General features: G+C 36.9%; 2 protein-coding genes and 1 long non-coding RNA gene across 5 annotated transcripts in view; 2 read left to right on the top strand and 1 right to left on the bottom strand.

The window, feature by feature from the left end:
- NF1 (neurofibromin 1) overlaps positions 1–27,648 on the bottom strand; it is a 238,244-nt gene that overhangs the window by 66,245 nt on the left and 144,351 nt on the right. For all 3 annotated transcript variants that reach the window (XM_081579690.1, XM_081579691.1, XM_081579692.1), the window contains exon 36: positions 27,423–27,533. In XM_081579690.1, the coding sequence (XP_081435816.1) occupies positions 27,423–27,533 (111 nt within the window). The remainder of the gene's footprint in view (positions 1–27,422; positions 27,534–27,648) is intronic.
- Positions 3,962–6,878, top strand: OMG (oligodendrocyte myelin glycoprotein). The gene is made up of 2 exons (XM_081579694.1): positions 3,962–4,368; positions 5,182–6,878. The coding sequence occupies exons 1-2, from the start codon at positions 4,366–4,368 to the stop codon at positions 6,508–6,510; spliced, it is 1,332 nt and encodes a 443-aa protein (XP_081435820.1). The 5' UTR covers positions 3,962–4,365; the 3' UTR covers positions 6,511–6,878.
- Positions 20,681–22,569, top strand: LOC145541938 (uncharacterized). Its single transcript, XR_014079423.1, has 2 exons — positions 20,681–20,745; positions 21,321–22,569. It is a non-coding gene; the product is annotated as an uncharacterized LOC145541938 (long non-coding RNA).

Below are 27,648 nucleotides of genomic sequence, written 5' to 3'. Positions count from 1 at the left end.
TGCTAAGCAACTGAAACAAACGAACTTCACGTAATTTTGGTGATATAAAAACATAGAGAAGACAATTATTTCTTTCAAGTTGCATTAGGACACAGAATTGACTATATATCCTTAGTGAAATACATTCTAAAACAAAGAAGGCTGCAACAAACCTTAAACTTTATTCAGTAGTCTGTAAACTAATTGTCTGTAGCAATACTTGATATTATTTTGAAACTACTGTAGGATGATATAAATAAGCAGCTATGTAATGCTGTTAGAAACCATTTATAGGAAATATGAGGATACAGGAACAAATTAAATCTTCACAAGGAAGCAAACAGATAAATTCAGATGAGGGATATCCTAGGGAACAAGTGACTGAGTTTTGGCAACAAGCCAGTGGCATGGGGGGAAAAGGGTGGTGAGGTAAGAGAAAGGTCCTTTCTGAATTTTGACTTGATAATTTCTATCTTGTCAGTCCTTCCATACTTTTATAATACTTTATTCAGTACTCTTAGCTGTTTTCAGCAGTAAATTCAGTCTGTATTACTAAAAAATAGAGAATATAACACTTTCACTCTCAAATAAGCACAATAAATGCTATCAACTTAAGTAACAAAGATAAATGGATTGGGTTGCCAAACTGTTGATTAACATAGGCGAGTTGTTCCTTGGCAGGTAATTTGTTATACTTTTCACAATGTTGGGGTAATATATCCTAGAACAGCATGTTTCACAAAAGAACATGTAAATTAATTTACTGCTTAGTCTAGAATTTAACAGTTGCATAAACAACTGTGGTTCTTGACAGACTTTTATAAAATGTAATGTGTCTGAATGACATCTAAAATAATTTGTAACAAACACTTCAGCCTGCAAAAAATTATTTTTTGGAGTAATACACTATTATTTTATTTCATGAGAATTTCTAAAATCATAAGGAGAGATGGTTTCAATTCGAGTGCATTAAAATGTACTTCCTGGACTTCCCTGGTGGTTCAGCGGTTAAGAATCCGCCTTGCAATGCAACGGACGCCGGTTTGATCCCTGGTCTGGGAAGATGCCACATGCAGTGGACCAACCAAATCTGTGTGCCGTAACTACTAAGCCCTCACTCTGGAGTCTGTGAGCTGCAACTACTGAAGCCCATATGCCCTAGAGTCTGTGCCCTCTAACAAGAGAAGCCACTGCAATGAGAAGCCTGTACCGCAAATAAAGAGTAGCCCCTACTTGTCACAACTAGAGAAAGCATGCACACAGTAATGAAGTCCTAGCACAGCCAAAATATATAAATATTTTTTAAATAAATTTAAAAAAAAAATAAAATGTACTTCCCTTTTTCTCCCATCTAAGTACTAACCAGGCCTGATTCCGCTTAGCTTCTGGATTAGACACATTCAGGGTGGTATGCCTATAAATAGTACTTCCACCCTCTTTTTCTTTTTGAGAATTTTACAATAATCTCTGAATAATAGAAACAACCTCATATGTCCCCAAACTTAAAATAAGAAACATTGCTAATACTATTATATTGGAATTTTCTATCATATGTGGCAAAATATGATCTCAATATAGCCTAAACAAAAATTCATATGATCCTCTAGCTACTGAAATAACATGTTATTTCTTTCAAAAAAAAAAGTACTAATAAGTATAATGGAACTGGAGAACTCTACTTCCACATAGATATAATGAGACTTCCTAAAATTAAAAGGAGAGATTTAAGTGTTTGGTAAACTGACCCCCAGGGCTTCCGTGGTGGCTCAGTGGTAAAGAATCTGCCTGCCAATGCAGGAGATGCGGGTTTGATCCCTGGGTTGGGAAGATCCCCGGAGAAGGAAATGGTAACCCACTCCAGTATTCCATCCTGGGAAACCCCATGGTCAAAAGAGCCTGGTGGGCTATAGTCCATGGGGTTGCAGAGCCAGACACAACTTAGTGACTAAACAACAACAAACTGACCCTCAGTCGCTTCCTGTGAACTTTAACATACATACATACACAGAAGCTGAAATAGAAGAAACCTAAATGTCAAAACTCTCACTCCTTATTTCTACAATATTGTTGAACATAGTATTTTTAAAACATTATTATTAAGCACTAAGATTGATGAGTGGCTTCTCAAATCCACAGAAAGAATCTTAAAGAGTTCAAGGCTGAACCCTCAAAGTAAAGTGGGAATAAAGTACCTAATCAATAATAAATTTTGAACACCACAGACTTTTAAAATGTAGGTACTTTTCAAAAAAAAAAAATGTAGGTACTTTTCGAGGAACATTAATCTCATACAAAACATGACTCCTAGAGTATAGTTTCTTCTCTAAGAAAACAAGCTTCAATTTTTAATACAGTAAATTCTATTTAAGGTAAAATTAGGGGTAAAAGAATGGCAAATGTAATTTAGAGAAAAACGAAGGATTTAGTAAATAGATATAAAGAGATTTTCTTTATATGTAATATGCTAATGAGTGAGTGAGTGAAAGTCACTCAGTCGTGTCCAACTCTTTACGACCCCATGGAATTCTCCAGGCCACAATACTGGAGTGGGTAGCCTTTCCCTTCTCCAGGGGATCTTCCCAACCCAGGGATCGAACCGGGATCTCCTGCATTGCAGGCAGATTCTTTACCAGCTGAGCCACAAAGGAAGCCTAAGAATACTGGAGTGGGTAGCCTTTCCCTTCTCCAGGGCATCTTCCCAACCCAGGGATCAAACCCAAGTCTCCCACATTGCAGGTGGATTCTTTATCAGCTGAGCCACAAGGGAAGCCCAATAACTGCTGGGTTTTATTACCTTTAAATTTTATTTTATTTTTGGCTGTGCCAGGTCTTCACTGCTGTGAAGGTTTTTCTTCAGTTGTGGTTAGCAGAGGCTACTTTCAAGGTGAGGTGCTCGGGCTTTTCAATGAAGTAGCTTGTCTTGTTGTGGAACACAGGATCTAGAGTGTGTGGGTTTCAGTAGTTGGGATTCCCAGGCTCTAGATCACAGGCTCAGTAGTTGTGGCATGTGGGCTCAGCTGCTCCAGGGCTTGTGGGATCTTCCCCAACTAGGGATCACACCTGTGGAACCCGTGGTTCCTACATTGGCAGGTGGATTCTTCACTACTGAGTCACCAGGGAAGCCCCATATCTTCTGGTTTTTAAATGGTAACAATTTGGCAAAGAAAATGTCATTACCTTGTTTTCTTTTCTAAGGTAAATTGGCTCTTCTAGAAATTAGATTCAACTTTTAACAGATTATTTACACAATTGGTCCACTAAAGAGTAGAGCTATCATAAATCTCATTTTATACAGTCCCTAATGAAAAACTTCGCTTTTACATTAGTTCATGTAATTTAAGAACTACAAACTGTTTTCTCAGTAAGACAAAATGTAAAACATTCTGAAGAAATCATCTAAAATTTATGCTATTATTTTTACGACATAAAATCAAATAAATGGTCATTCATATATTACCAAAGATGTCTCTGGAGAAAATAATATTCATATTCACTCACCAAAGTAACTTCATAAAGGAAAAAAATCCTTAATCCAAAAGACATAAAATAACACACATTTACATTACCACATGAACTGATAATTTAAAAAAATGAGACGTTCATTACAAAACATAGCCTCGTTTGTGCATAGTCTGGGTAAAATAATCCTTTGTATCAAAAAGATGAAGATAAAATAATCATTTTTAAGTACTTTTGTACTTCCCCCAAAGATGAACAGTTAAGTGGCTGATAAATTTGAAAAGCTGATTGTACATAATAATCACCATACTGGGGGAGCACATAAAAAATCAGATGTTATTTTTTAAAGTGACATGACAATTGTAACATTTTAGAAAAAAAAAACAAAACATGAGAAGGAAGAGTTAAAAAACAGTTAAACTAATATCTTGGAAAACCATCCACAAGGAAGGTCAAATTCATTTTCAGCATTTTTCAATGTATAAAAAGCAAGAAAAGTAGGAGCATTAAAAAGAACCACGAATTCTCCACGAGGTAAATGTTATTCAAATGTGGAGCCAAAGCTCAGACAAATACACAGAAATGAGTAGGGCCAGGTCTAAAGTCCACGAGGTTTTCCTTCCTATGGCAAATCTGAGATATATGGGTACACTCAATGCTGTAAATTAAAAAAAAGATTTTTTCGGGGTTCATTCTGTTGCGTGTGCACCTCCTGCAATAAATTTGAGTCAGCACCAATGACAGCTCTGCAGTCCTCCTATGTGGTACTGATCAGGTGGTTGCAGAGCTTCAGCTCACAGCAACACAATGCAGCTGAGCAGGCAAGCACAGCCCACAGCCAGAAGCGGTTCCTACTTTCCAGAACCAGGCGACCTTTAAGCTTAAGTTTCCCGGAGAAAATGAGATGCTGATGTTGAAGACGACACTATGGTAAGCTGTTATTTAAATCAGTAAAAAAATCGACTTCAGAATTTTTTTCTTTTTTTAAGAGAAAGTCAACGTTAGGATTGAATATATATTCAATAGCAAGTGCATGCACCAGAAATTTGCTGCAGTGTCAGTTGAGGGATTTCTTTCTAATATTCATTCACTTTGTAAATATACACATTGTTTTCCTTTAGATTCAGCACTGAAATATACAGAAATCACTTTATAAAATGTGAGATTTTAAGGTATGGGGTTAGTCAGATTTTTCAAGTGCCTTAAAATGTTTTGCAAGGATATATTTATCCTGAGAAGACGAAGGTGAATTTCAAAGTACTGTCTTAATATCTAAATAAAATCCATCTTATATATACACACTGACTATTTCATTACTGCAGAAATCTTAAGAAAAAAAAAAAACCAAAACAGACACGACAGCCATTTTTCCCCATTTGAATAAGGAAGAATAACATAAAAAAATAGTAACAGCTTAAGATTCTTTGGAATTTTTATTTGCCAAGAATGCAATTTTATCAAGTCTCAAGGAAGATAAATAAGCCAGATTATGGTAAAAAGAAAGGAGAAAATACAGAAGAGAGTAAGGGGAGAGAGTCTGTCTCTACCACATAGCCCCAGTTGAAGGATTAAGCATTTGGACTATAAATGAAGGGGAGCTTTGTTAGTTTAATCACTGGAACAATTATAAAAGAACTCAACAACAACGAGGTTTATTGAAAATTTTGCCTAATGCTAACTGACCCATGCAGATGCCTAATTGTATTTGCATATTAAAAGAAGGGTGTATCTGTTTGTTTCCAGGCTTTGATGGAATATCAGATATTGAAAATGTCTCCCAGCCTGTTCATCCTTCTGTTTCTCACACCTGGTATTTCATGCATTTGTCCTCTCCAATGTATATGCACCGAGAGGCACAGGCATGTGGACTGTTCAGGCAGAAACTTGACTACATTACCATCTGGACTACAAGAGAATATTATCCATTTAAATTTGTCTTATAACCACTTTACTGATCTGCATAACCAGTTAACCCAGTACACCAATCTGAGGACCCTGGACATTTCAAATAACAGGCTTGAAAGCTTGCCTGCTCAGTTACCTAGGTCCCTCTGGAATATGTCTGCTGCTAACAACAACATTAAACTACTTGAAAAATCTGATACTGCTTATCAGTGGAACCTTAAATATCTGGATGTTTCTAAGAATATGCTGGAAAAGGTTGTCCTCATTAAAAATACATTAAGAAGTCTCGAGGTTCTCAACCTCAGTAGTAACAAACTCTGGACAGTTCCAACCAACATGCCCTCCAAACTACATATCGTGGACCTGTCTAACAATTCCTTGACACAAATCCTTCCAGGAACATTAATAAACCTGACAAATCTCACACATCTTTACCTGCACAACAATAAGTTCACATTCATTCCAGATCAAGCTTTTGACCAACTCTTTCAGTTGCAAGAGATAACCCTTTACAATAACAGGTGGTCATGTGACCACCAACAAAACATTACTTATTTACTTAAGTGGATGATGGAAACAAAAGCCCATGTAATAGGGACTCCCTGTTCTAGCCAAATATCATCTTTGAAGGAACATAACATATACCCCACACCTTCTGGATTTACCTCAAGCTTGTTCACTGTAAGTGGGATGCAGACAGTGGACACCATTAACTCTCTGAGTATGGTAACTCAGTCCAAAGTGACCAAAATACCCAAACAATATCGAACAAAGGAAACAACGTTTGGTGCCACTCTAAGCAAAGACACCACCTTGACTAGCACTGACAAGGCTTTTGTACCCTATCCAGAAGATACATCCACAGAAACCATCAATTCACGTGAAGCAGCTGCTGCAACTCTAACTATTCATCTCCAAGATGGAATGGTTACAAACACAAGCCTCACTAGCTCAGCAAAATCATCCCCAACACCCATGACCCTAAGTATTACTAGTGGCATGCCAAATGATTTCTCTGAAATGCCTCAACAAAGCACAACCCTTAACTTACGGAGGGAAGAGACAACCACAGACGGAAAGACACGCTTACCTTCTGTGGCAAGTGCTTGGAAAGTAAATGCTTCGTTTCTCTTAATGCTCAATGCTGTGGCCATGCTGGCTGTCTGAGGGTCTGCACTTTTCTGAAATTAATGAATGAACTCCTCCCTGATGTACAGCTGGGAAAATATTCCCCTATCTAACCAGTGACTCAAGCTATATTAAGTATTTAAGAAAGCCAGTCTTACCATTTCTGACTCGGATGTAAATGAAGTAACTTGTCTTAAATAAAAGAAGTGCACAATGTCTTGGTACTTGCTGCTATTTTACTGTCTTAATGAAGTAAAACTAATGAGTTTCTTTTTTTAAAAAATGAAGTGTTTTCTTTTTAAGGCTTCAATTTACTGCACAAAATATAAAGCATCTAAACTTTAATATGTATTTTATGTATGTTTACACTGTCAAACATCTGGGAAAAAATAAAAGGTCTATGCTCATAACTGTGTCACTTGGCTTTCTAGTCATACCAACTTAATCTACTTACTAGAAATGACATGACAAACTTTTTTGCTCTAAGATACTTTGGTAAAGTCTTTATGGCAAATATAATACTGGAGGTATCCAAGCGTTCTGCCACTGAAGTAAAATTGTGGTTGCCTCCCCGTGAATGGTAACGTCACATCATTATTTTACACACAAGCCATAATTGTTTTAAATCTAAATGATGTCCTGCTTCTGAGGAACTCTTGGCTACTTTACAGATTATATAATGGACAAAAGCTCTTCAAAAAGCTAGAGGACACTAGGCTTTGCATTTTAATAAAGAAAGTTTAGTGGCTTTGTTTTTTTGCACTGTAGAAAAGTATTAAAAATGCAATAAAAATTTAAACTTAAAGACATATAAAGAAGGAACAGTTTTAATGCATATTTAACAAACTGTTCATTAGTAGAAAATTAACATAATTATATAATTAAAAGTCTTCCATGAGCAGGAGACAGAAATTTATCTTTTGTACATCAGAAGTTACAATCTGATTTACCTAAGTTAAAATAAAGATTAGTTTCAGGATAAGATCATGGGGGTCTAACGAACACCAGCAGTACTAACCGAGGGAGAAGAAAAGGAGAAAAGCCAAAGAAGGCTGAATTCATTTCGTGCTACAACCAGGTGATGAATCCAATAAAACAAACAACAGGACTAGAGTTGGGCATGAGACAGATCTGGACACTCCAAGTGAAACTGTACTGGGACTTCAACTAGAAGAAAACTGCGAATTGTCTACTAATATAAAGTAAGCCATTGTTTGAATTAAGAGACAAACATAAGTAATAGCCAAGAGTCAGAAAAAGAAGCCCTGAAAACAAGGCTAGATTAAAATGCAAGACAGCATAATTGAAATCGGTGAGCCACAAATGAGGAATATAATTTGTGCCATAAGGAGGAATCTATTTCAAGCATTCTTAGAGTTGGGAAAAGAGTACAGAAAGAAATTTTAAAATTAAGATAGTTTTCTTTCCATGTTTGGGAACATTTCTATTCAGAGACACAGAAAAGTAACAATCTTACTCACTCTTCGTTTTTTCTTTCTTTTAAGGGGCAAGCTTATGGAAAAATTACTTTTAAGCTTCAGTAAAGCAATTCTTCTCCTATACTGACTTATTAGTACAATGACTCTGAGACATTTTTCTGCCCTGGCAAACCTACTTGGTTCACTATCGTCAGGAGGGAATTTCACCTCACTATCGTCAGGAGGGAATTTCACCATGAAGAAAACGAGTTATCTGAGATAGTCCCCTAAATGATTTTAAAATGGGCAAGCTGTCTCCACTCCCTCCCAATACTGATCTAGTATCTTCACCATCAATGGTAGAGGCTAATTGCTTAGGTATTTCCTACTCTACCATACACTTGAATCTTGTTTTAAAAAATACACACACACTGAACTCCACAGAAAGTAGGTTTCTTAAGAGTTAATTGTCTTTCACTCTGAGGGTGCCAAAAATTCAACGTTGTCTTAGAAATCCTATGAGAAAAAATGACCAAAAAGTGAAATTTATATATTATAGCATTAGCAGCACCTATAAATTATGCCAATCTTATTGACATGTCTGCAAAATGCAGGAAAAAAATACAGTAAATTTACCAGCACAACACATGTCAACCACACAGACTCTAAGTCCTCAGAAAGAAGTACAGTAATTAGATAGTAATTATATACCTACATGGAAATTGTGTTCTTATCATTAATGATGGAGGAGGGATCATTACTTGCCATTACAATAAGAACTACCATATTATCAGGCTCCATAAACATTCAAAATGCATTAGTCCTCAGCATCTATCTCTCAAACTCATAATAAGGAATATATCCATCCATCCATACTGAAGGTTTGATTTTATTTTACAAGTAACTTTTGTTTCTCACCAGTCAAGAGAACCCATATAAGAGAACAAACACAAAAGCAAATGTAATAAGGGATAAAGTCATGGTGAAGAATATGTGCTTTGACGTCAAATCTTCTAGCCTTAAATCCTGTCTCTGACACTTCTCAGCTATATAACCCTGGACAAGTTACCACTGTTCCAAGTCACAGTTTCATAACCCATAAAATGGGCTAGCAGAACTTATTCATAGAGGGTAGTTATTCCTAAGGAATAAATGGCATAATTCATATATAGTCTTATCACAGTGTCTTGGCTCCCCACGTTCTACATGCAGTAATGTGGCTATTACATGTCTATGTCCAAGCTCAGTGTGTTGAGAAATTCCCATGTATATCAACACCCAAGCTCTAAGAGCAAGAGAACGAAGCGGTACATTTGCTTCAGTCCTGCTCCTCCACCCTCCAGGGTTCAAGTTCAGATGTTAATGAGATGGGACCCAGAAGAGAGAAGAGAGACATTCACTCACGAGAGCAGAATGATAAAATGTCTCCTACTGCTAACTTAAAAGATCTCAAACATGTGTTCTTCAATGACCATCATCATCAACCATCTTTTAAATATTATTTGGGAAATTCCAGAACAAAAACAACAGGTAAAATTATCGAAAAAAAACAAAATGTTTATTATTAACAGGTGAAATAATTATTGTCTATCTAAAGGATCCCTCAGGAATGCCTTCAGAAGAACAACTTTAATAACAAATATACAAACATTAGTGGTTTTCTCATATGCTGGCAACAAATAAGTAGAAAATTATAGGAAAAGGATACTATATTCATGACAACAACTAAGAAACCAAAATGTATAATGCCAAGAAAAACATTCACATGAATGCAGGACCAAATGGAAAAAAGTTAAAAAAAAATTAATGAGATGTATAAACCAAGACTTGATGGAGATGATAAACAAAGGTGTCCCATTCGTTTATTCTTTCACTCAAGTATTTTTTTTAGTGCCTGGAATGTACTAGGAACAAAGGTTAACCAAAGGAGACACACCTTAATTGATGTCGTAAAGATGGATTAATTCCAGATAATTTATGGATTAAACCAACTCTGATAAAACATTCCAATGAGATTCTTTTTAGAATAAAATACTCAAGTCCATCTGGAAAAATAAACAGGAAAGAATAGAAAAAGGAAGAAATAGATCTTAGCCTTTCTACGAGAGCTATAATAATTAAGACAGAGTGGTAGTGGCATAAAAATAAAAAAGAAGATAAATGACAGCACAATTAGAGCACACAACAATTAGGAACTCTTTGTGCCTCCATTTCCTCAAAGGGTTGTTGTGAGGGAAAAAATGAGTTAACACACGTAAAGTGCTTAGAACAGTGCCTACCACGTAGTACATTCTCAAACACTGGAAAAAGTCAAAAATCAAAGGGGAAAGTAAAGATTCAAAAGGCAATGCTGGGAAAATCTGAAAAGAGTCCAATTCAATACTCACTTCATGTGATACACCTACATAGTGAACTAAAAAAGATAACATAAAAAAGGAAGTCTTAAAACCAACAGAAGAATAAAAAAGAATATGAATCTCTCAGTGGAAGGCTTTTATTTTAAATTAGAAAAAGAAACACAAAGAAATCATCAATAGTTTATATAAAACCCCAAATTTCTTATGTTGGAAATAATAAGCCTGATGAAAAATACTCAGAGAAAAACATAAAGGAGATTGCTAATCAAATGCTCATAAAATTGATAAGAAAAATGCTTAGATTTCCCGATGGATAAGTGGGTGAAGGACACAAACAGAAATGTTTAAAAGATAGGAAGCATGGGGACTGACAAATATATGGGGAATATGGCAATCACATAATAACTGACAAATAAAAATAAAACGTGATACCCAGCTCATTACTAAATCAGCAAGCAATTTTTTTTAAGTAATAAAAATCAATGTTGGGGAAGACAATAAAACAGCCACATTCACATATTGGTATAACTCTCTTGGAACGTAACTGGCAACTGTGATGAGAAAATAGCTATTTTGAGTTGCTGCCTAAGCATTTTACAGTATGACAACACTACACATGTCCAGTGGCTGGACATTTAGATAAGGACTCAAGTTGGGATTCCCACCACAATTTCCCACTTTGCTTTTCCTGGAGCACCTTTTAAAATAACCATATAGAATTGAGCCTGTAAAAAGTTAAGGGACTGTCATACAGGAGGTGTTTACTACCCTGTGCTCTATCTCTTCTTCTTTTGACCTGGGGCAGAGGACTGCTCTTCCATCCCCCCAATTCACTGTGCATGCTCACCCCCACCCCTCGCCACCCCACGTTTCTAGAATCTCTAAGTAATAAAATCCTGTGACTTTCTTTGTCTGAATGTACTGAAACTGAGCCTTCAGTCAAAATAACCCCAGGGGTTTTCACTTTCCTCAGAAATTGAGGGCGCTACTTGCCAACCTTGAGTTGGTGGCTTGCTGCTGCTGCTGCTAAGTCGCTTCAGTCGCGTCCAACTCTGTGCGACCCCAGAGACAGCAGCCCACTGGGCTCCTCCGTCCCTAGGATTCTCCAGGCAAGAACACTGGAGTGGGTTGCCATTGCCTTCTCCTGGTGGCTTGTGCTTCATTCAAAAAGTCATAATCTGCATACTTTTAACTTAATATACCAATTATGGGGGGTGGGGTGGGGCAAAAAAACAGTGATCAAAAACCTAAAATATTTTAACCTTTAATCTAGTAAATTCTAGGTAAATATCAGCATTCTTTCAAACAGCAAGAAAAACCAGAATGCTAAGTACCTACCATTAGGAAAGTGGTTAATTAAATGATGACCCACTGGCCAGAATATTACATGACCAATACAAATATTTATGTAGTTTCTTTTTTAACTTTGAAATGTAGAAAATGCAAATACTAGAAAGATAAGTGAAAACTATATAAAGGTATTATAGAACTATGTATTAAAACAAAAAACATAAATATGCTACAATGCTTATATGTATACCAAGTATCTTTTATTACCTGTTTTGTCTTTGAAAAATATAAGAGGTATAAGAAAGTTCAGTTCAGTTCAGTCGCTCAGTTGTGTCCGACTCTTTGTGACCCCATGAATCACAGCACGCCAGGCCTCCCTGTCCATCACCAACTCCTGGAGTCTACCCAAACCCATGTCCATCGAGTCGGTGATGCCATCCAACCATCTCATCCTCTGTCGTCCCCTTCTCCTCCTGCTCCCAATCCTTCCCAGCATTAGGGTCTTTTCCAATGACTGATCTCCTTTAGGATGGACTGGTTGGATCTCCTTGCAGTCCAAGGGACTCTCAAGAGTCTTCTCCAACACCACAGTTCAAAAGCATCAATTCTGCAGCGCTCAGCTTTCTTCACCATCCAACTCTCACATCCATACATGACCACTGGAAAAAACATAGCCTTGACTAGACAGACCTTTGTTGGCAAAGTAATGTCTCTGCTTTTCAATATGCTATCTAGGTTGGTCATAACCTTTCTTCCAAGGAGTAAGCGTCTTCTAATTTCATGGCTGCAATCACCATCAGCAGTGATTTTGGAGCCCCAAAAAAGAAAGTCTGACACTGTTTCCACAGTTTCCCCATCTATTTCCCATGAAGTGATGGGACCAGACGCCATGATCTTAGTTTTCTGAATGTTGAGCTTTAAGCCAACTTTTTCACTCTCCTTTTTCACTTTCATCAAGAGGCTCTTTAGTTCTTCTTCATTTTCTGCCATAAGGGCGGGGTCATCGTGTATCTGAGATTATTGATATTTCTCCCGGCAATCTTGATTTCGGCTTGTGCTTCATCCAGCCCAGCATTTCTCCTGATGTACTCTGCATTTAAGTTAAATAAGTAGGGTGAAAATATACAACCTTGACGTACCCCTTTCCCTATTTGGAACCAGTCTGTTGTTCCATGTCCAATTCTAACCATTGCTTCTTGACCTGCATACAGGTTTCTCAGGAGTCAGGTCAGGTAGTCTGGTATTCCCATCTCTTCAAGAATTTTCCAAAGTTTGTTGTGATCCACACAGTCAAAGGCTTTGGTGTAGTCAATAAAGCAGATGTTTTTCTGGAACTCTCTTGCTTTTTCGATGATCCAACGGATGTTGGCAATTTGATCTCTGGTTCCTTTGCCTTTTCTAAATCCAGCTTGAATATCTGGAAGTTCATGGTTCATGTACTGTTGAAGTTGTGTCTCAGAATAAAATCTAAATTCTTAATCGCTTACTAATATGTATGATCAAGCCCTAGCTGCCCTTTACAGTGCCATCTTAAAAATTTCCAACTCCATCGCACTGTATAGTTCAAACAAAACATCTTTCTATCCCTGTAATTCACCATACTCTCTCTTGCCACTGGGCTCTCAGAAATTCTGCATGTCCTCACTGCCACACTCCTTTTCCTCTCCTTCCCCTGGCAAACCTTATTCATCCTTTTTATTTCAGTTTAGATATTACCTCCTGCTAGGAGTTTTTTTGGGGGATCTTGCTCTGAATTTATTAAATAAAAGAATTAACAGAGAACAAAGATATGACTAGTGGGCTAACAATAACCTTCTTAAGACAGACCAAGTCAAACCTCCAAGTCTTTCTTATTCTAGAGCCTAAGTTTCTTCCAACAGGTCAAAGTCACAGCTTCAAAGTCCAGACAAAACAGAGATTAAAGAAGTTACAAATGAAGGATGATTTGCCTAGGCTGCTATTTGTCACATAAGAAATTAGTTCTAGGTAGTGGGGAGTTACCTCTGGAATAATTCCAGAGAAAGGTTAATTCTGTTACCTGTGAACAATTTAGTACAAGCAGATTGCTCAAGGGAAATCAAGAAAATAGAAAAAAAAAAAAAAAAAGCCACCTCAAGGTGTTAATAATGTGTTAAGCAGGTTAGTTTCCTTCACACTTTTAAAACTGATACAAGTGAGATTTTTTTAAGAAGCTGGTCTTTCAAGAAATGTCATTTTGGTTCAACAGTCCCAACTCTGTTAAGCAGGTTCAGGAACCAATTGAGACATGTGTTCAATACATCCATTTATCTTTTCTATAAATCATGGCCTGATATTGTGAATTTGATGGAAGTTATTGATGAAATCAAAGTATAGGACTTAAACATACCCATACAAACACTCATAAAAACAGCAAAACTGTTTAGTTTTTTCCTGACTAAAACAATTCTAAGAGTATTTAAAGTACATTGTGATTTAGTAGAAAGAGCATGAGTTAAGACTGTCACCAACAGTCTTATCTTGGGTAAATGATTAAATGTGTCCTCTGGTGAAAATCTAAATAACATGTATTCCATATGGGTATTTTAAAGAACAGATTAAATCATGTACATTAAAGCATTTTGTAGGTGCTACATAAATATTTTAAATATTACTCCTATGCCTTGTATAAGAGCTTCTTGGTAATTAAAAAGGTTAGAGATGGAGACGACTGAACCCAGAGTGGCATATAATTCCTTATATATCTATCTTCTTTAATTACACTTTAAATAATTTATAAGGTTTGTTATTTATTCATTCATTTATATATGGAAAATATAGTTTATCAGTAAAAAAGAATTAGATATCTGAATTTCAAATGAGTATCTCAAAGCCAAACATGGAATAAATATGATGAAATACTCAATACCAGGAAACGCAGTTTTTCACTTTGTGTTATTATTCTGTTGCCCATAGTCACAGTTCAAACAAACAAAGAGAATACTTCTGGAAGGCTGAGGGAATTCAAATGCCTGTCAAATGCTTGCCTCAAGAGAAAATAAACTAAGAGTAAATGGTTTTTCATTGACAAAGTAAAAAAAACAAAACATCACTAAGGAAAAATAAAGATGCCATACACCGCAATAACCACTGAGAAGGCCTTTGCTTGCCAACCAAAGCCTCAGTGACCACTACTGCACCTGAAACACTGTATAGTGTAAGAGTAACTGGCACACAGCCACAGTTAGCTACCTACCAGTCCTATTCCTTAACCATGAGATGCTCCATTGTTTTTCCTCATGCCAAGGACAAATAATTAAAGAAAGCTGATACATGTTCAAAAATAATTTCATCTATTTACAGGCTCTAGTATTCTTCTTCATGTTATGGCTTTTCTACAACTGGAAATCTTTCTTGCTTAACAAAGTATACTTTGATAATGTGTTATAAGTCTCTTGCCCTGATATTAAATTTTTTTTAAAAAGCTGTAGGACATTAAATATGAACTTAGAAACACACTGTGAAGGCTAAAGCCTCTTTAAAACATAGGAAAAGTAATCAAAGAATGAAGGAGTCACCTGAAACTAATAAAACATCTTCCTATATTAACTATGATAATATGATAAACTGATTTTAATTCTAAATATAAATAACATATACCTAAATTTCTCTATATTTTTCTTCAAAGCAGTCATGTTTGAGTCTTTAAGCTGTTATTCCAATGAGGTTGTCATTAGTGAAAACACCTTTGGGGGCCTTTCTTTCAAATATTACTACAAGCCAGTTTATATTTAACACAAGAAAAAAATCATTTTAAGCAAAAATATTACTAAATGACATTTTGCTTTACCAACAACTTTCAAGAAAGAAGATTGTCCTACCACATTTACACAGAACATACTACACTTCCAAAAATGTACTTCTCTTAAAATGTGTGCTCAAAAGCATCAGGGTTTAAAGTAAGTACCTCACCTCCAACAGTGACTCTTCTGAAGGGAACCAAAGCCTTGTTTCCTAACGCCCAAGGCCACTATACTTCTATAAACTAAGGATCACAGAAAACAAAACCACTCGAGAAATCTTCTGGCTCAGTTCTGGACTCCAACTCTAATCACTATCATTAAATCAAGTCTTCTCCCTTTAAACTATAGTCATGTGTATCCATAATTAAAACTGGAGATTAGCCTTAACACTATCACTGAATGATTACATATATGTAATATTTATATTATATTGTCAACATCCTAGATTAGACTACAGCAAACTAGTGTCCAATGACATGCTACTTGCAGCCTGTTTCTGTACGACCTGCAAGGTAAGAATGGTTCTTTATGGTTAAAAAACCAAAATGAAAACAAAACAAAAACAAGAAAAAAAGAAAAGCTTTATGTGGCTTGTAAAGCCTAAAATATTTACTACCCGGTCTTTTGACAAATAAGCTTGCTAACCCCCACTTGGATAACTGATAAAGCTACCCACTCAGTCTGTAAGGTAAGGATCAGTTCAGTTCAGTCGCTCAGTTGTGTCTGACTCTTTGCGACCCCATGGACTACAGCACGTCAGGCTTCCCTGTCCATCACCAACTCACAGAGCTTGCTCAAACTCATGTCCATCGAGTCGGTGATGCCATCCAGACATCTCATCCTCTGTCACCCCTTTTCCTCCTGCCTTCAATCTTTCCCAGCATAAGGAAAGATTTTTCAATGAGTCAGTTCTTTGCATCAGGTGGCCAAAGGATTGGAGTTTCAGTTTCAGCGTCAGTCCTTCCAATGAATATTCAGGACTGATTTCCTTTAGGATTGACTGGTTGGATGTCCTTGCAGTCCAAGGGACTCTGAAGAGTCTTCTCCAACACCACAGTTCAAAAACATCAATTCTTTGGCGCTCAGCTTTCTTTATATATCCAACTCCCACATCCATACATGACTACTGGAAAAACCACAGCCTTGACTAAACAGACCTCTGTGGACATAGTAATGTCTCTTTTTTTTAATATGCTGTCTAGGTTGGTCATAGCTTTTCTTCCAAGAAGCAAGCATCTTTTAATTTCATGGCTACAGTCACCACCTGCAGTGATTTTGGAGCCCCCCAAAAATCAAGTCTGTCACTGTGCCCATTGTTTTCTCACCTATTTGCCATGAAGTGATGGCACTGGATGCCATTATCTTCGTTTTCTGAATGTTGAGTTTTAAGCCAGCTTTTTCACTTTCCTCTTTCACTTTCATCAAGAGGATCTTTAGTTCTTTGCTTTCTGCCATAAGGGTGGTGTCTTCGCGTATCTGAGGTTATTGATATCTCTCCTGGCAATCTTGATTTCAGTTTGTGCTTCATCCAGCCTGGCATTTCGCAAGATATACTCTGCATGTAAGTTAAATAAGCAGGGTGACAATAGACAGCCTTGATGTACTCCTTTCCCGACTTGGAACCAGTCTGTTGTTCCATGTCTGGTTCTAACTGTTGCTTCTTGACCTGCATACAGATTTCTCAAGAGGCAGTTAAGGTGGTCTGGTATTCCCATCTCTTTAAGAATTTTCCACAGTTTGTTGTGATCCACACAGTCAAAGGATAAGTATAACAATGTAAGGATAAAGTATAACAATGTAAGGATAAAGTACAATTTTTTTTGAAGCAGAATCAACAAGACTTCGTGATTAATCAGATGTATGTGGTTACAAACAGGCAGAAATGAAGACTGATGTTTAGCTTTCTATTTAATAAAGAGGAGGGAATATTGGGAGACAGACATGTCTCAAAACATGTATTTTGCAACTAAGGAGAAATGTGTTCTTTTTCTTGTATTAGATTCCTACAGTGAAGAGACTGATATTCTACTGTAGAAGTACTTACGTACAATTCTAAGATACTCACATTTAAGTCTAACATAACAATAGTCTGTTTTTTCCACATGTGCATATACACTTTCTCAGGAAGCTTCCAAATATCTTTTTGAAACAATTGTCCACACTGAAAAGTCACTTGCTACTACACACTACTGGGGGAAAAAAAGAAACAAGCAGCCCAAAATGGAGTCACTTGTGTTAAAATCAAGACTAAATACAAAATCTAACTGCAGTTACAACCTTCTCCAGGAATGTAATCCTAACCAGTAGAATCTTCCGATCAGCACCAATGAGGTAATCATTTCCATCCTCAAAAGGAAGATGAGATAATCTGCCACACAGACAGACCCTTTTCACCCCCCAAGTAAGTTACTTAAGCTTGAAATAATTTTTTATGATTTCCTTGTCTTGCCTTTAAAAACTTTCTCTTTCCATAATCTTCTGGAGCTCCTCTCTACTTATTAGAAGGGATGCTGTCCAATTCATGCACTCTTCAATAATACCAATTAGATCTTAAACTTACTTGGTTGAATTTCTGTTACTTTACATAGGTAAAGGATGTGAATGCACTTTTTTTTAAATTAGTTTATTTTCTATTTTTTAACTTTACAATATTGTATTTGTTTTGCCATACATTGACATGAATCCACCATGGGTGTACATGTTTTCCCCTTCCAGAACCCCCCTTCCACCTCCCTCCCCATCCCATCCCTCTGCGTCATCCCGGTGCACCAGCCCCGAGCACTCTGTATCATGCATTGAACCTGGACTGGCGATTCGTTTCACATATGATAATTTACATGCTTCCATGCCATTCTCCCATATCATCCCGCCCTCACCCTCTCCCATAGAGTCCATAATACTGTTCTATTTATCTGTGTCTCTTCTGATGTCTCATATACAGGGTTATCTTTACCAGTTGACTAAATACCATATATATGTGTTAGTATACTGTATTGGTGTTTTTCTTTCTGGCTTACTTCACTCGGCATAATAGGCTCCAGTTTCATCCACCTCATTAGAACTGACTCGAATGTATTTTTTTTAATGGCTGAGTAATATTCCATTGTGTATATGTGGTACCACAGCTTCCTGATCCATTCGTCTGCTGATGGGCATCTAGGCTGCTTCCATGTCCTGGCTATTATAAACAGTGCTGCGATCAACATTGGGGTACACGTGTCTCTTTCAAGTCTGGTTTCCTCAGTGTGTATGCCCAGCAGTGGGATTGCTGGGTCATATGGCAGTTCAGTTTCCAGTTTTTTGAGGGATCTCCACACTGTTTTCCACAGTGGCTGTACTAGTTTGCATTCCCACCAACAGTGTAAGAGGGTTCCCTTTTCTCCACACCCTCTCCAGCATTTATTGCTTGTAGTCTTTTGGATAGCAGCCATTCTGACAGGCGTGAAATGGTACTTCATTGTGGTTTTGATTTGCGTTTCTCTGATAATGAGTGATGCTGAGCATCTTTTCATGTGTTTGTTAGCCATCTGTATGTCTTCTTTGGAGAAGTGTCTGTTTAGTTCTTTTGACCCACATTATACAAGTGAAAAATCCTCTCAAAAGAGAAGCCAGAAAGTGGAGACAGGACTTAAACTCAGGCCTCTGAGTTGCAAATTTATGCTTATGGTGCAGGAAAAGCTGTAAATGACCAAATGTCTATTATTTTAGACATCACTAATGATATCAGCCCTCCCCCATGAAGAAACAAAGATGAGATATTTCAATAAATTCCAGTGTTTTTTGTACACTACTCTGTACAAGTACTCACTGTGCCAGAAGGTACAAAGAAGAGGTTGTACCTGATCACAAGAAAGCCAGAGGATACATTAGAGTAAACAGAGTCTGATATATGCTCTAGTCAAATGTCTGATGTGGAAGTATAGAATTAAGAAAGGCTCACATAAAAAGATGCTGCCATCAGAGTTAGACCCTGAAGGAAGAATGCAATTTTGAATGAGGAAGAAATACTCTGGGCAGATGGGGGAGACTGCACAAAGATAAAGAAGTGGGGGTATTTAAAGGCATGAATAACGACAAATGATTTCTTTTTTGGGGGGGAGCATTTAAGTGCTGGAGAGTTCAGAAATTTTAATTTTACTTAATTATCATCAAAGGCTTGGGCAGCTTAAGATCAATAAGAAGAAAATAAGAAATCAAAGGTAATGATGCAGTTAATTTGAGAAAGATCTATCTGTGTCTAAGAACAGGAAAAGAAAAAAATGTTGAATTTAAAATTTTAAGTAAGTTGAGATTGAGGCGTTTGAAGCATCAATAACAACTTACATGTGCATTATTTTAGTGCTCTGATTTATGATATCTACTCTGGTTGCTAAGAGGCTTTTTATGTTTACTTCTTAGGTCTGATCATACAAACTTTCAATTTAATAGAGGTTTATACCTAATATAAATAGGGTTTATACTCTTTATACTATACCCTACACACCTAATATAAATAAGATTTAGCAAGCACTGGTTCTATTTATTCAGGAGGAAAAAGAAACCTTCACAGCAAAGTAAAACAAGACAGAAAACATGTACTGACTTGTACTTCTGCCATTTATGAAGCAATTTCCTTGTATGTCAACACAATTGTTCATGGCCCTGCAATTTTTAAAAAGAGACAGCTAATGTGATGAAAACATTAGCACAGTACAACCCAACTTCCCTGTGTGCCACTCATTAAGGAAAAACAGTGACCAAAAGATGAAATTCCTTTGAAGAATTTACTCCACGTGCTTCAATGTGAGCAATTTAATGTACTAAAAACAAAACCTCTGCAAACTCAATATGAAAAGTATCACTTTCATATGCAATTCTTTTCTATTTAGTTTTATATTAATAAAGTTTAACCTCTTTTCTAATAGAATAATTATTTACTAGAACTCTAGAACCTCTAGAAAGCTATATTCCTGAAAAAAGCTATATTCCTAAAAGCTATATTATATTTCCAATATAATCCTAGCCAAAAACTACCCTCTAAACATATATACAATATATTTTAAGAAAAGAAATCTGTCTCTTAATATACTTACTCAATTTTAAGTCATGATAATCACAGTAGGCAAAGAGTATATTCCTGTAGTTAGTTCAATCCAATGAAGACATTCACTAATGCAAAACATGGTTAAGAGGAATAACAAAGTAGTATTCACAGGATTCTTTATGTAAGTGACTAGATTTTAGAAAGACTTTATTTGCATTTCTCCATCTCTGCCACAGTCTGTTTGCACCAGTTTGGAAAGCACTCAATAGGTTATTTCCAAAGCGCAAATACCAGGTCAAGTTTATAACACGTGACTTACTCACTAATTCTACTTAAATAGCACACAGTGAGTAAGAAATTAGATTCCCCATAGGACACTGCAGAAAGCCTGAAGCCTTATTCTTCAAAGAAAAAAACGTCAAAAGGTAATATTAAATTGAAATTTTCTCAGTTACACATTAGAACCAAATGTAAATTTAGCATATACTAGATTTCAAAGTTTGAGCTTTAAGTTAAAAAAAAAAAAGAACAGTTAACTATGTTCAGCATGGGCTAGCTGCTTTTTCTCAATCGTGGGAAGCCATCAGATTTGAAGATAGGATAAAAAAAAATTAGCCTTACTTTAAAAATGGTTTACTAGTAAACTTTTTGTATATGTCTATAACATGTCTTCATAGTCTCCATCTACTAAAGAACACTAGACTAAGACTCAGACTCAAGTTCTAGTTCTGGTCATTTTCAGATATGCATCCTCAGGCAAATTATGCCCTTTGTCTGAGCCCACCTGTAAAATGAAAGAGTTGATATTGATCATTTCTGAATTTCCTTTTATCTTAAAAACTATGAAATTTGTTAAACCAAGGTTGGCCTTTTCCTGGTACTGAGGTAAGATTTTCTTCATTCCCCCTTCCCTCCTCACCATCACTTTTATAAATGCAAGTTCTTATATTTGTTTATGATCCAAGTGTTAGATTCATTTTCTATAATTATTTTGAAACAGGAAAATGATGTTCAAGTTATTATTCATTCTGCTCCTACTGTTTGCTGATGACACTTTTGGGGAAACCAAAGCAATACCAAAGGGTATCACCCAAAGTTCTCAGATAACCACAAATTCCAACACAACTCCAAAGCTCCAAACATCTCTGGATCCCAAGGCAACTTCCACTTCCAAGGCAACAAAGAATAAGGAAGTGACCTCAACGACAGCCACAACCATGAATACAAAAAATGTAGCCACAACCAAGAATATGAAAAGTGCAGCCACAACCATGAGCACAAAAAGTGTAGCTACAACCAAGAATGCGAAAAATGGTGGCACCAAATTGAATCCAATGGACAGCACTCACGTTGTTTTCTATGTCATATTTTGGTTGTTTTTTGTACACTTAGGCTGAAGTGGACTTGGACTATCTGCATTGTTATCTCAGTTCGTTATATCTGCTGAATGGCAACAAGCACACTAGGAAAATCAAATTTATTTCAACCTGCTGCTGCTGCTGCTGCTAAGTCACTTCAGTCGTGTCCGACTCTGTGCGACTCCATAGACGGCAGCCCACCAGGCTCCGCCGTCCCTGGGATTCTCCAGGCAAGAATACTGGAGTGGGTTGCCATTTCCTTCTCCAGTGCATGAAAGGGAAAAGTGAAAGCGAAGTCATTCAGTCGTGTCCGACTCTTAGCGACCCCATGGACTGCAGCCTACCAGGCTCCTCCATCCATGGGATTTTCCAGGCAAGAGTACTGGAGTGGGGTGCCATTGCCTTCTCCGTATTTCAACTTACTTCTGAGTAAATTATCATTATCCTAGTTTAATTTGGTTATTTGCAAATTTTAATTGTGTAAGTTTAATCATTACCTTAATATGATGGCTTCCTTCCTTATTAATGCTAAAAAAGGCAAAATACTCTGTTTGCCTTTTAAATGTTTGCAAAACTGATTAGCAACTTGGGTTTTTACATTAAAGGTGTAAGAGAAGAAATTATGTTGGTGACATTTAACCAAAGTACGCTTCTGTATGTGTGTGCGTGTGTGTGTGCATGCGTGCGTGCATGTGTGTGTGTGTGAAAAGGACAGGGGATTGGAGATAGGTGTTGAGGAGTGGCATGTGTTGTTCTGCATTTATTTTTTATTAAATAGACAACAGGATAAACTATAGTGCTCTACAAAACAATACACCTATCTGTCACCATATTCCATAAATGTGTAATAGTAATACGTTGTTACAATAAAAAAGACTCCAATTCTGCTAACCTTTGGAGTACAGACTACAGCTGCTTCAATGACAAAGTCATCTTATCTTACTTTGTATAAACTTCTGTCTTTTACTGCAAATGGTCATTTGTTAATTTGATGCCTAGAATTCAGAATTCTTCCTTACAGAAATATACCCCATAATTACTGGTGAGATTTTCATGCTGGTCTACAAAGATTTATTTAACCTAAAAACCTAGTATTTAATTTTAACAGTGATAATAACCATGTATGAACAACTCTGATTCTTACTAGTTGTGCTACCTTCAATACCCAATGCAGTGAAACTCCCAAACAAACTGGTAATAAACCTACTTCAAATGAATCACTTGGGGTGTCTGTTAGATAGATTAGGCTCTACCCTGAAATGTTGATTTAGCAGCCCATGTAGGGTCTGGAGATATGTTTGTTTGATAGCTAGATTTGTGAATGACTAACAGTGTCTCTAAATTTCAGTTAATAAATAAGTCAGTCATTGGCAGTAATAATACCTCAGCAGGTTATTTTAAGGGTTAAATGAAAAAGTATATAATATGTACAGTCTGCCTAAGGCAGAGAAAGCTCTCAGTAAATTTTAGCTGTTATCATTATTACTACTAACACCCAAAAAGCAATTGCCAGGTATCACAAGATACCTAAGAGGAAAACTCTTCATTGCACTTTTGAGTTTTATAGTTTTAATTATTCTGACAAAAATAATGTGTTCCTGGCAACAAGTCAAACAACAGAGATAGATAATAGAAATACTGTAACTGATCCTCTACGTACTCCAGTCATACTCCCCTGAGAACACCAATGTGAACAGTTTAATGTGTACTTTCAGACTTGTCAGTCTGTACATATCATATGCCTGTGAACAAACACACCCATATTCCTCTTCATCTTGCATGATAAATGTCAAGAGTCATCTTTCTGGATATTTTAAAAGCTGCATTAGAGGACCTTCTGTTACTTTCGCCAGCTCAGAATCCACTTTTCCTCATTCTGATATTGGCAGTCCAATTTCCCTTCAGGTATCCCTGCTCCCATCCCCTTCCCTCACCCCTTTCAGTTCATGCAGTTTAAACTGCCTTCACCAGTGAGCTCCAGGGATGGGCGTATGACTCAGACCTAGATACCAAGAAATTCCATTCCCCTTGCCATAGCGAATGCCTCAGGAATTGGCAGGTGACTCAGGCCAATAAGACTAGTACTTTTGCTGTTACTACTGGGAAAGAAGCATTTTTCCACTGGGTTGTTAAGCTAGGAGAACATAAATCACCATTGGGTATAGCTTAGGAAGAGCTGCCTGGGAATAAAATCAACACAAAGAAAGTAGAATCAAGACACAGAGAAGACAGATGTTCTCCAGATGACATTGTTCAAAGCCCTACATACAGTCATGCAAGAAGCCAGTCCATCTCTTGATCTCCTTGGGTACATCTACCAACTGATATGCTTTCTGGTTTACACAAGTGTAAATTTCGTTTCTGTTACATGTAACAAGCAAAAACAGACTTAACACATTGCATATTATTCCATAATACAGATGTATCATTATTTATTCAACAATTTCCTTTTGACACAAAGCTATATATATATATATATATATTTTTTTTTTTTTTTTTTTTTGCCACTATAAATAATGCTGCAACAATGGACATGAACTTGGGCAAACTCCGGGAGATGGTGAGGGACAGGGAGGCCTGATGTGCTGCAGTCCATGGGGTCGCGAAGAATCAGGCATGACTGGGTGACTGAACAGCAACAACAACTGCCCTTGTATTTATGGGACTTTATTACAGGTTAGGTTCAAAGGTATACAGGAGAGAATAGAAGGAAAAGACTAAAAACTAAATTAGGTCAAAGTTACGAAGCAATCATCATGCCTGACTTGACATGAATCTGGACTTTACTCAGGGACTCAATGGTGCTACGTAACAAATCGAGACATAATTAGATTTGAACTGGAACTGCCTCCAGAAGCAATGTTAAGATGACCTGGAAGTAGTTACGTGGGGTTTAGGGAGTAGGAGAACAATGCTGCATTAGTACTGGTTAAAGCTAATAAGAGAGTCTCAGTAATGGCAGTGGGGGAAAATGAATTCAAAAGACATTTCCAAAGTACCTAAAATTAAGCCATTAAGAATCAATTAAAAAAAATAAAAACACATACCTTTGGACATCCCCTGATAAACAAACAGCACTAGAAGGTTATTTCAAATCACATGACTACTGGGCTAGGAGAAGTACATGACTTAGGGGCAGCCAGGAATTCACTGGCTGTCCAGGACATAGCATTAAGGGTTTTGCCAAACAGGTATCTGTAGCTGAACCATGTTCTCTTTCTGGAATTTGAACTGTGAAGTACTGTACTGAGGTAACGAAGGACTGACTAGCTAGGGCAAATGCTAAAGACATACAGAAAGAGGAAAGATCATGAGATAGAGCTGAGAGTAAAGCCTAGAAAGAGGCAACAAGTTAGTTCCAGGACTCACGGACACCTAAGTGCTGTCTACACCTGCTCTAACTCATGTTTTTCCTGAGGGCTACCTTCTTGAGAAAGTAAGAATGATTTCTCTGTAGAAACTGAGCCCTGACTAAAACAGCTTTATTGATTTGCCTAGATGGCACAACTAAAATCAAGACATGGTAACTGATAATGAGGAGGATAAATGAAAAAGGGAAGAATTTTAAATGATTAGGGTTTCTTGAGTGAGAAGGGATGGTGATGCTATTGAGAAAGAGAATAGGGTGCAAAGAGGAGGCTGATCTGAATATACACTGAATTAAATTTTGGACATTTCAAGTCTAAAAAGTCTGTGGACTATCTGTAAGGAGGCTGGAATCCATAGTTCAAAAGACATAAACTAATACATGGCAGTCTAAGCCACAAAAACAAAGGCATATCAAAAAGTCAAACCTAAGTGTTCTCTGACAAAGTTCACTGAATAGAGACAAGGCCTTTACTACCTTCTCCTACTTTTGCACTCCTCCATAGTAGAGTGGGTCGCTCTACTCTGAGTGATCATGTGCTCAACTGTCCTGGACCTGAGGCTTCACACCAGGTGACAGTGAAGCCAAGAGGCACTCTCATACGTCTAAATAAGAAACTGAAATGTAGAAAGTCTGAAGCTGGCAGAGTCACACCCCAAAACAAATAAACAAAAAAGAAAACCTTAAACATACTTTGTATGTTTATAGAACTTTATAGGTCACAAAATACTTTATGGGAGAGGTAGGCAGGATAGTTTTTCTAAGCAACTCCCCCTCTTTAACATATGAAGAAGCAGATACATAAAAACTAACTCGTCTAAGCAGCAGCAGAGCTGGGAACCCTCAGCATACTCAAGTCACCCTATTACATAGGTCTCTTGGAAATCACACTGATTTAATCTCACAGGTGTCTGCATCAGGCCCAAGCTACTTTCCTTTGGCCCTGTATAGTATACAGACCACCACAGAAAAGGAATATAATCTTACACTCTGATCCTGGAGAAAAAACCCAGCTTTAAGGTTTTCCAGAAATCTTTGAAACTTGTAAACTAACAAGAATTTAAAGGGGGAGGAGGACACATGTCTACCTACCTCTCTTGCCAATGTTTCACTTTTAATCACTTAGACAAAATAGGGAAAATCAAAATACACTGGTGGTATTAAAGATTGGGATTGGTATACAAGGATGGTTCATCTCAATTGCAAAAGAAAACTAAAATCTTAGGCAATTTAGAAACAGCATCTGAGGTAAAAGTTGGAAAGAAGACTTACGGGAAGGTGAAGAGATGTTCCTCAGAACTGCTGAAGAGGAAGGCTAAGAATAAATGCAAGTTTCTATGCCCTCTTGATCCCATAACACCCAGTTCTGGGACTTCTTGGTTTAACGTGGTCTGCATTATCTCATTAAATGAGCTTCCCACCTCCCACCCTCCTTTTATCACTCCACTGCCACTCCTCCTCAACCTCCACTTATTTCTTATGTACTGCCAATTGTTTATGCCATTCATGATTATTAAAAGTCTACTAACGTAATTCCTCAATTTACATTAAATTCAGGAAACTCAGAAAGAATAATTCCTACAGCCTAGTGGAATAGCAGAACGAAGACAAAACATAGCCCCTGAGATTCCAAAGCCAGCGGTCTATTATATAACACTGTCCCTAAGGTTCAATTACCAAGAGTTTATATCACACTAAATGGGAAGAAGGAAAACTGACCAAATAATACCACAGACAAGCTCTCCAATGGAACGCAGAATAAGGGAAGAAAGAAAAGACAACGGCAGGGAAAGCAACGTGAGCATTAGACCTATTGTGAAGGAAGAACATTTCCAGAAAGGTTTCCTGGGAACTAGCCTTGACTGAAGACAGCACAACTAAATACAATCAATTTTTCAGGCTGTCACTTGTGCCATATCTTTATAGACATTTCCCACAGCGTCTCTGAATTATTTGTTAAATCACCCTGATGCTGCCTTACAAGGCCTATTATAAAAAGTTGTCAGATTCTTCAAGTTTTATTTCCATTTAAAAAAAGGTTTCTCTGTATCATATTGCAGATATTATTTAAACAGAACACACCAGAAAACAAAAGACTGTGATATTTTTTTTACTCTTTGTAATTAATTCATTGTAGGTGGCATAAAAAAACTGATGTAATAAGGGAAGCAAATATGAAACAGGTAGTATGAAAAGCAATTTATAATAGATGGAGCACCATTTGGAGACAAGATGGCTGTTTTCCAGCTACATTCTCCTAGAAAAACTTGTCTCCAACCCTGGTAAAGTCAAACAGGAAAAATCAAACTTGCTGTCTCTCTACATTTTCTACCATTTTAAAAACTCTGGTAAGAGAAACTAAAACAGTGTTCCTTACCTCCGTGCGACATAATAAAATATAGGATTCCCAGCTTTGGAAGTCCCAGCTTGGTAGAAAATACTTAATGTTTTCAAAGCCTTGAACTCTTCTTTTTCATGTACTTGATGCCTGAAAGAAAAAAGAGCACAGTAACTCACAGACTTTATATTGTTCATTGATATCTACAAAAATCCACAATTGAACAATGATAAAATATACAAAATGACAAAATATCTTAAAAGCA

Source organism: Giraffa tippelskirchi, chromosome 3, assembly GCF_054371585.1.
Source record: "Giraffa tippelskirchi isolate mGirTip1 chromosome 3, T2T-mGirTip1v1.2.pri, whole genome shotgun sequence".
Lineage (NCBI taxonomy): Eukaryota > Metazoa > Chordata > Mammalia > Artiodactyla > Giraffidae > Giraffa > Giraffa tippelskirchi.
The sequence above is the reverse complement of the archived record's forward strand: the minus strand, read 5'-3'. Positions and strand labels throughout refer to the sequence as shown.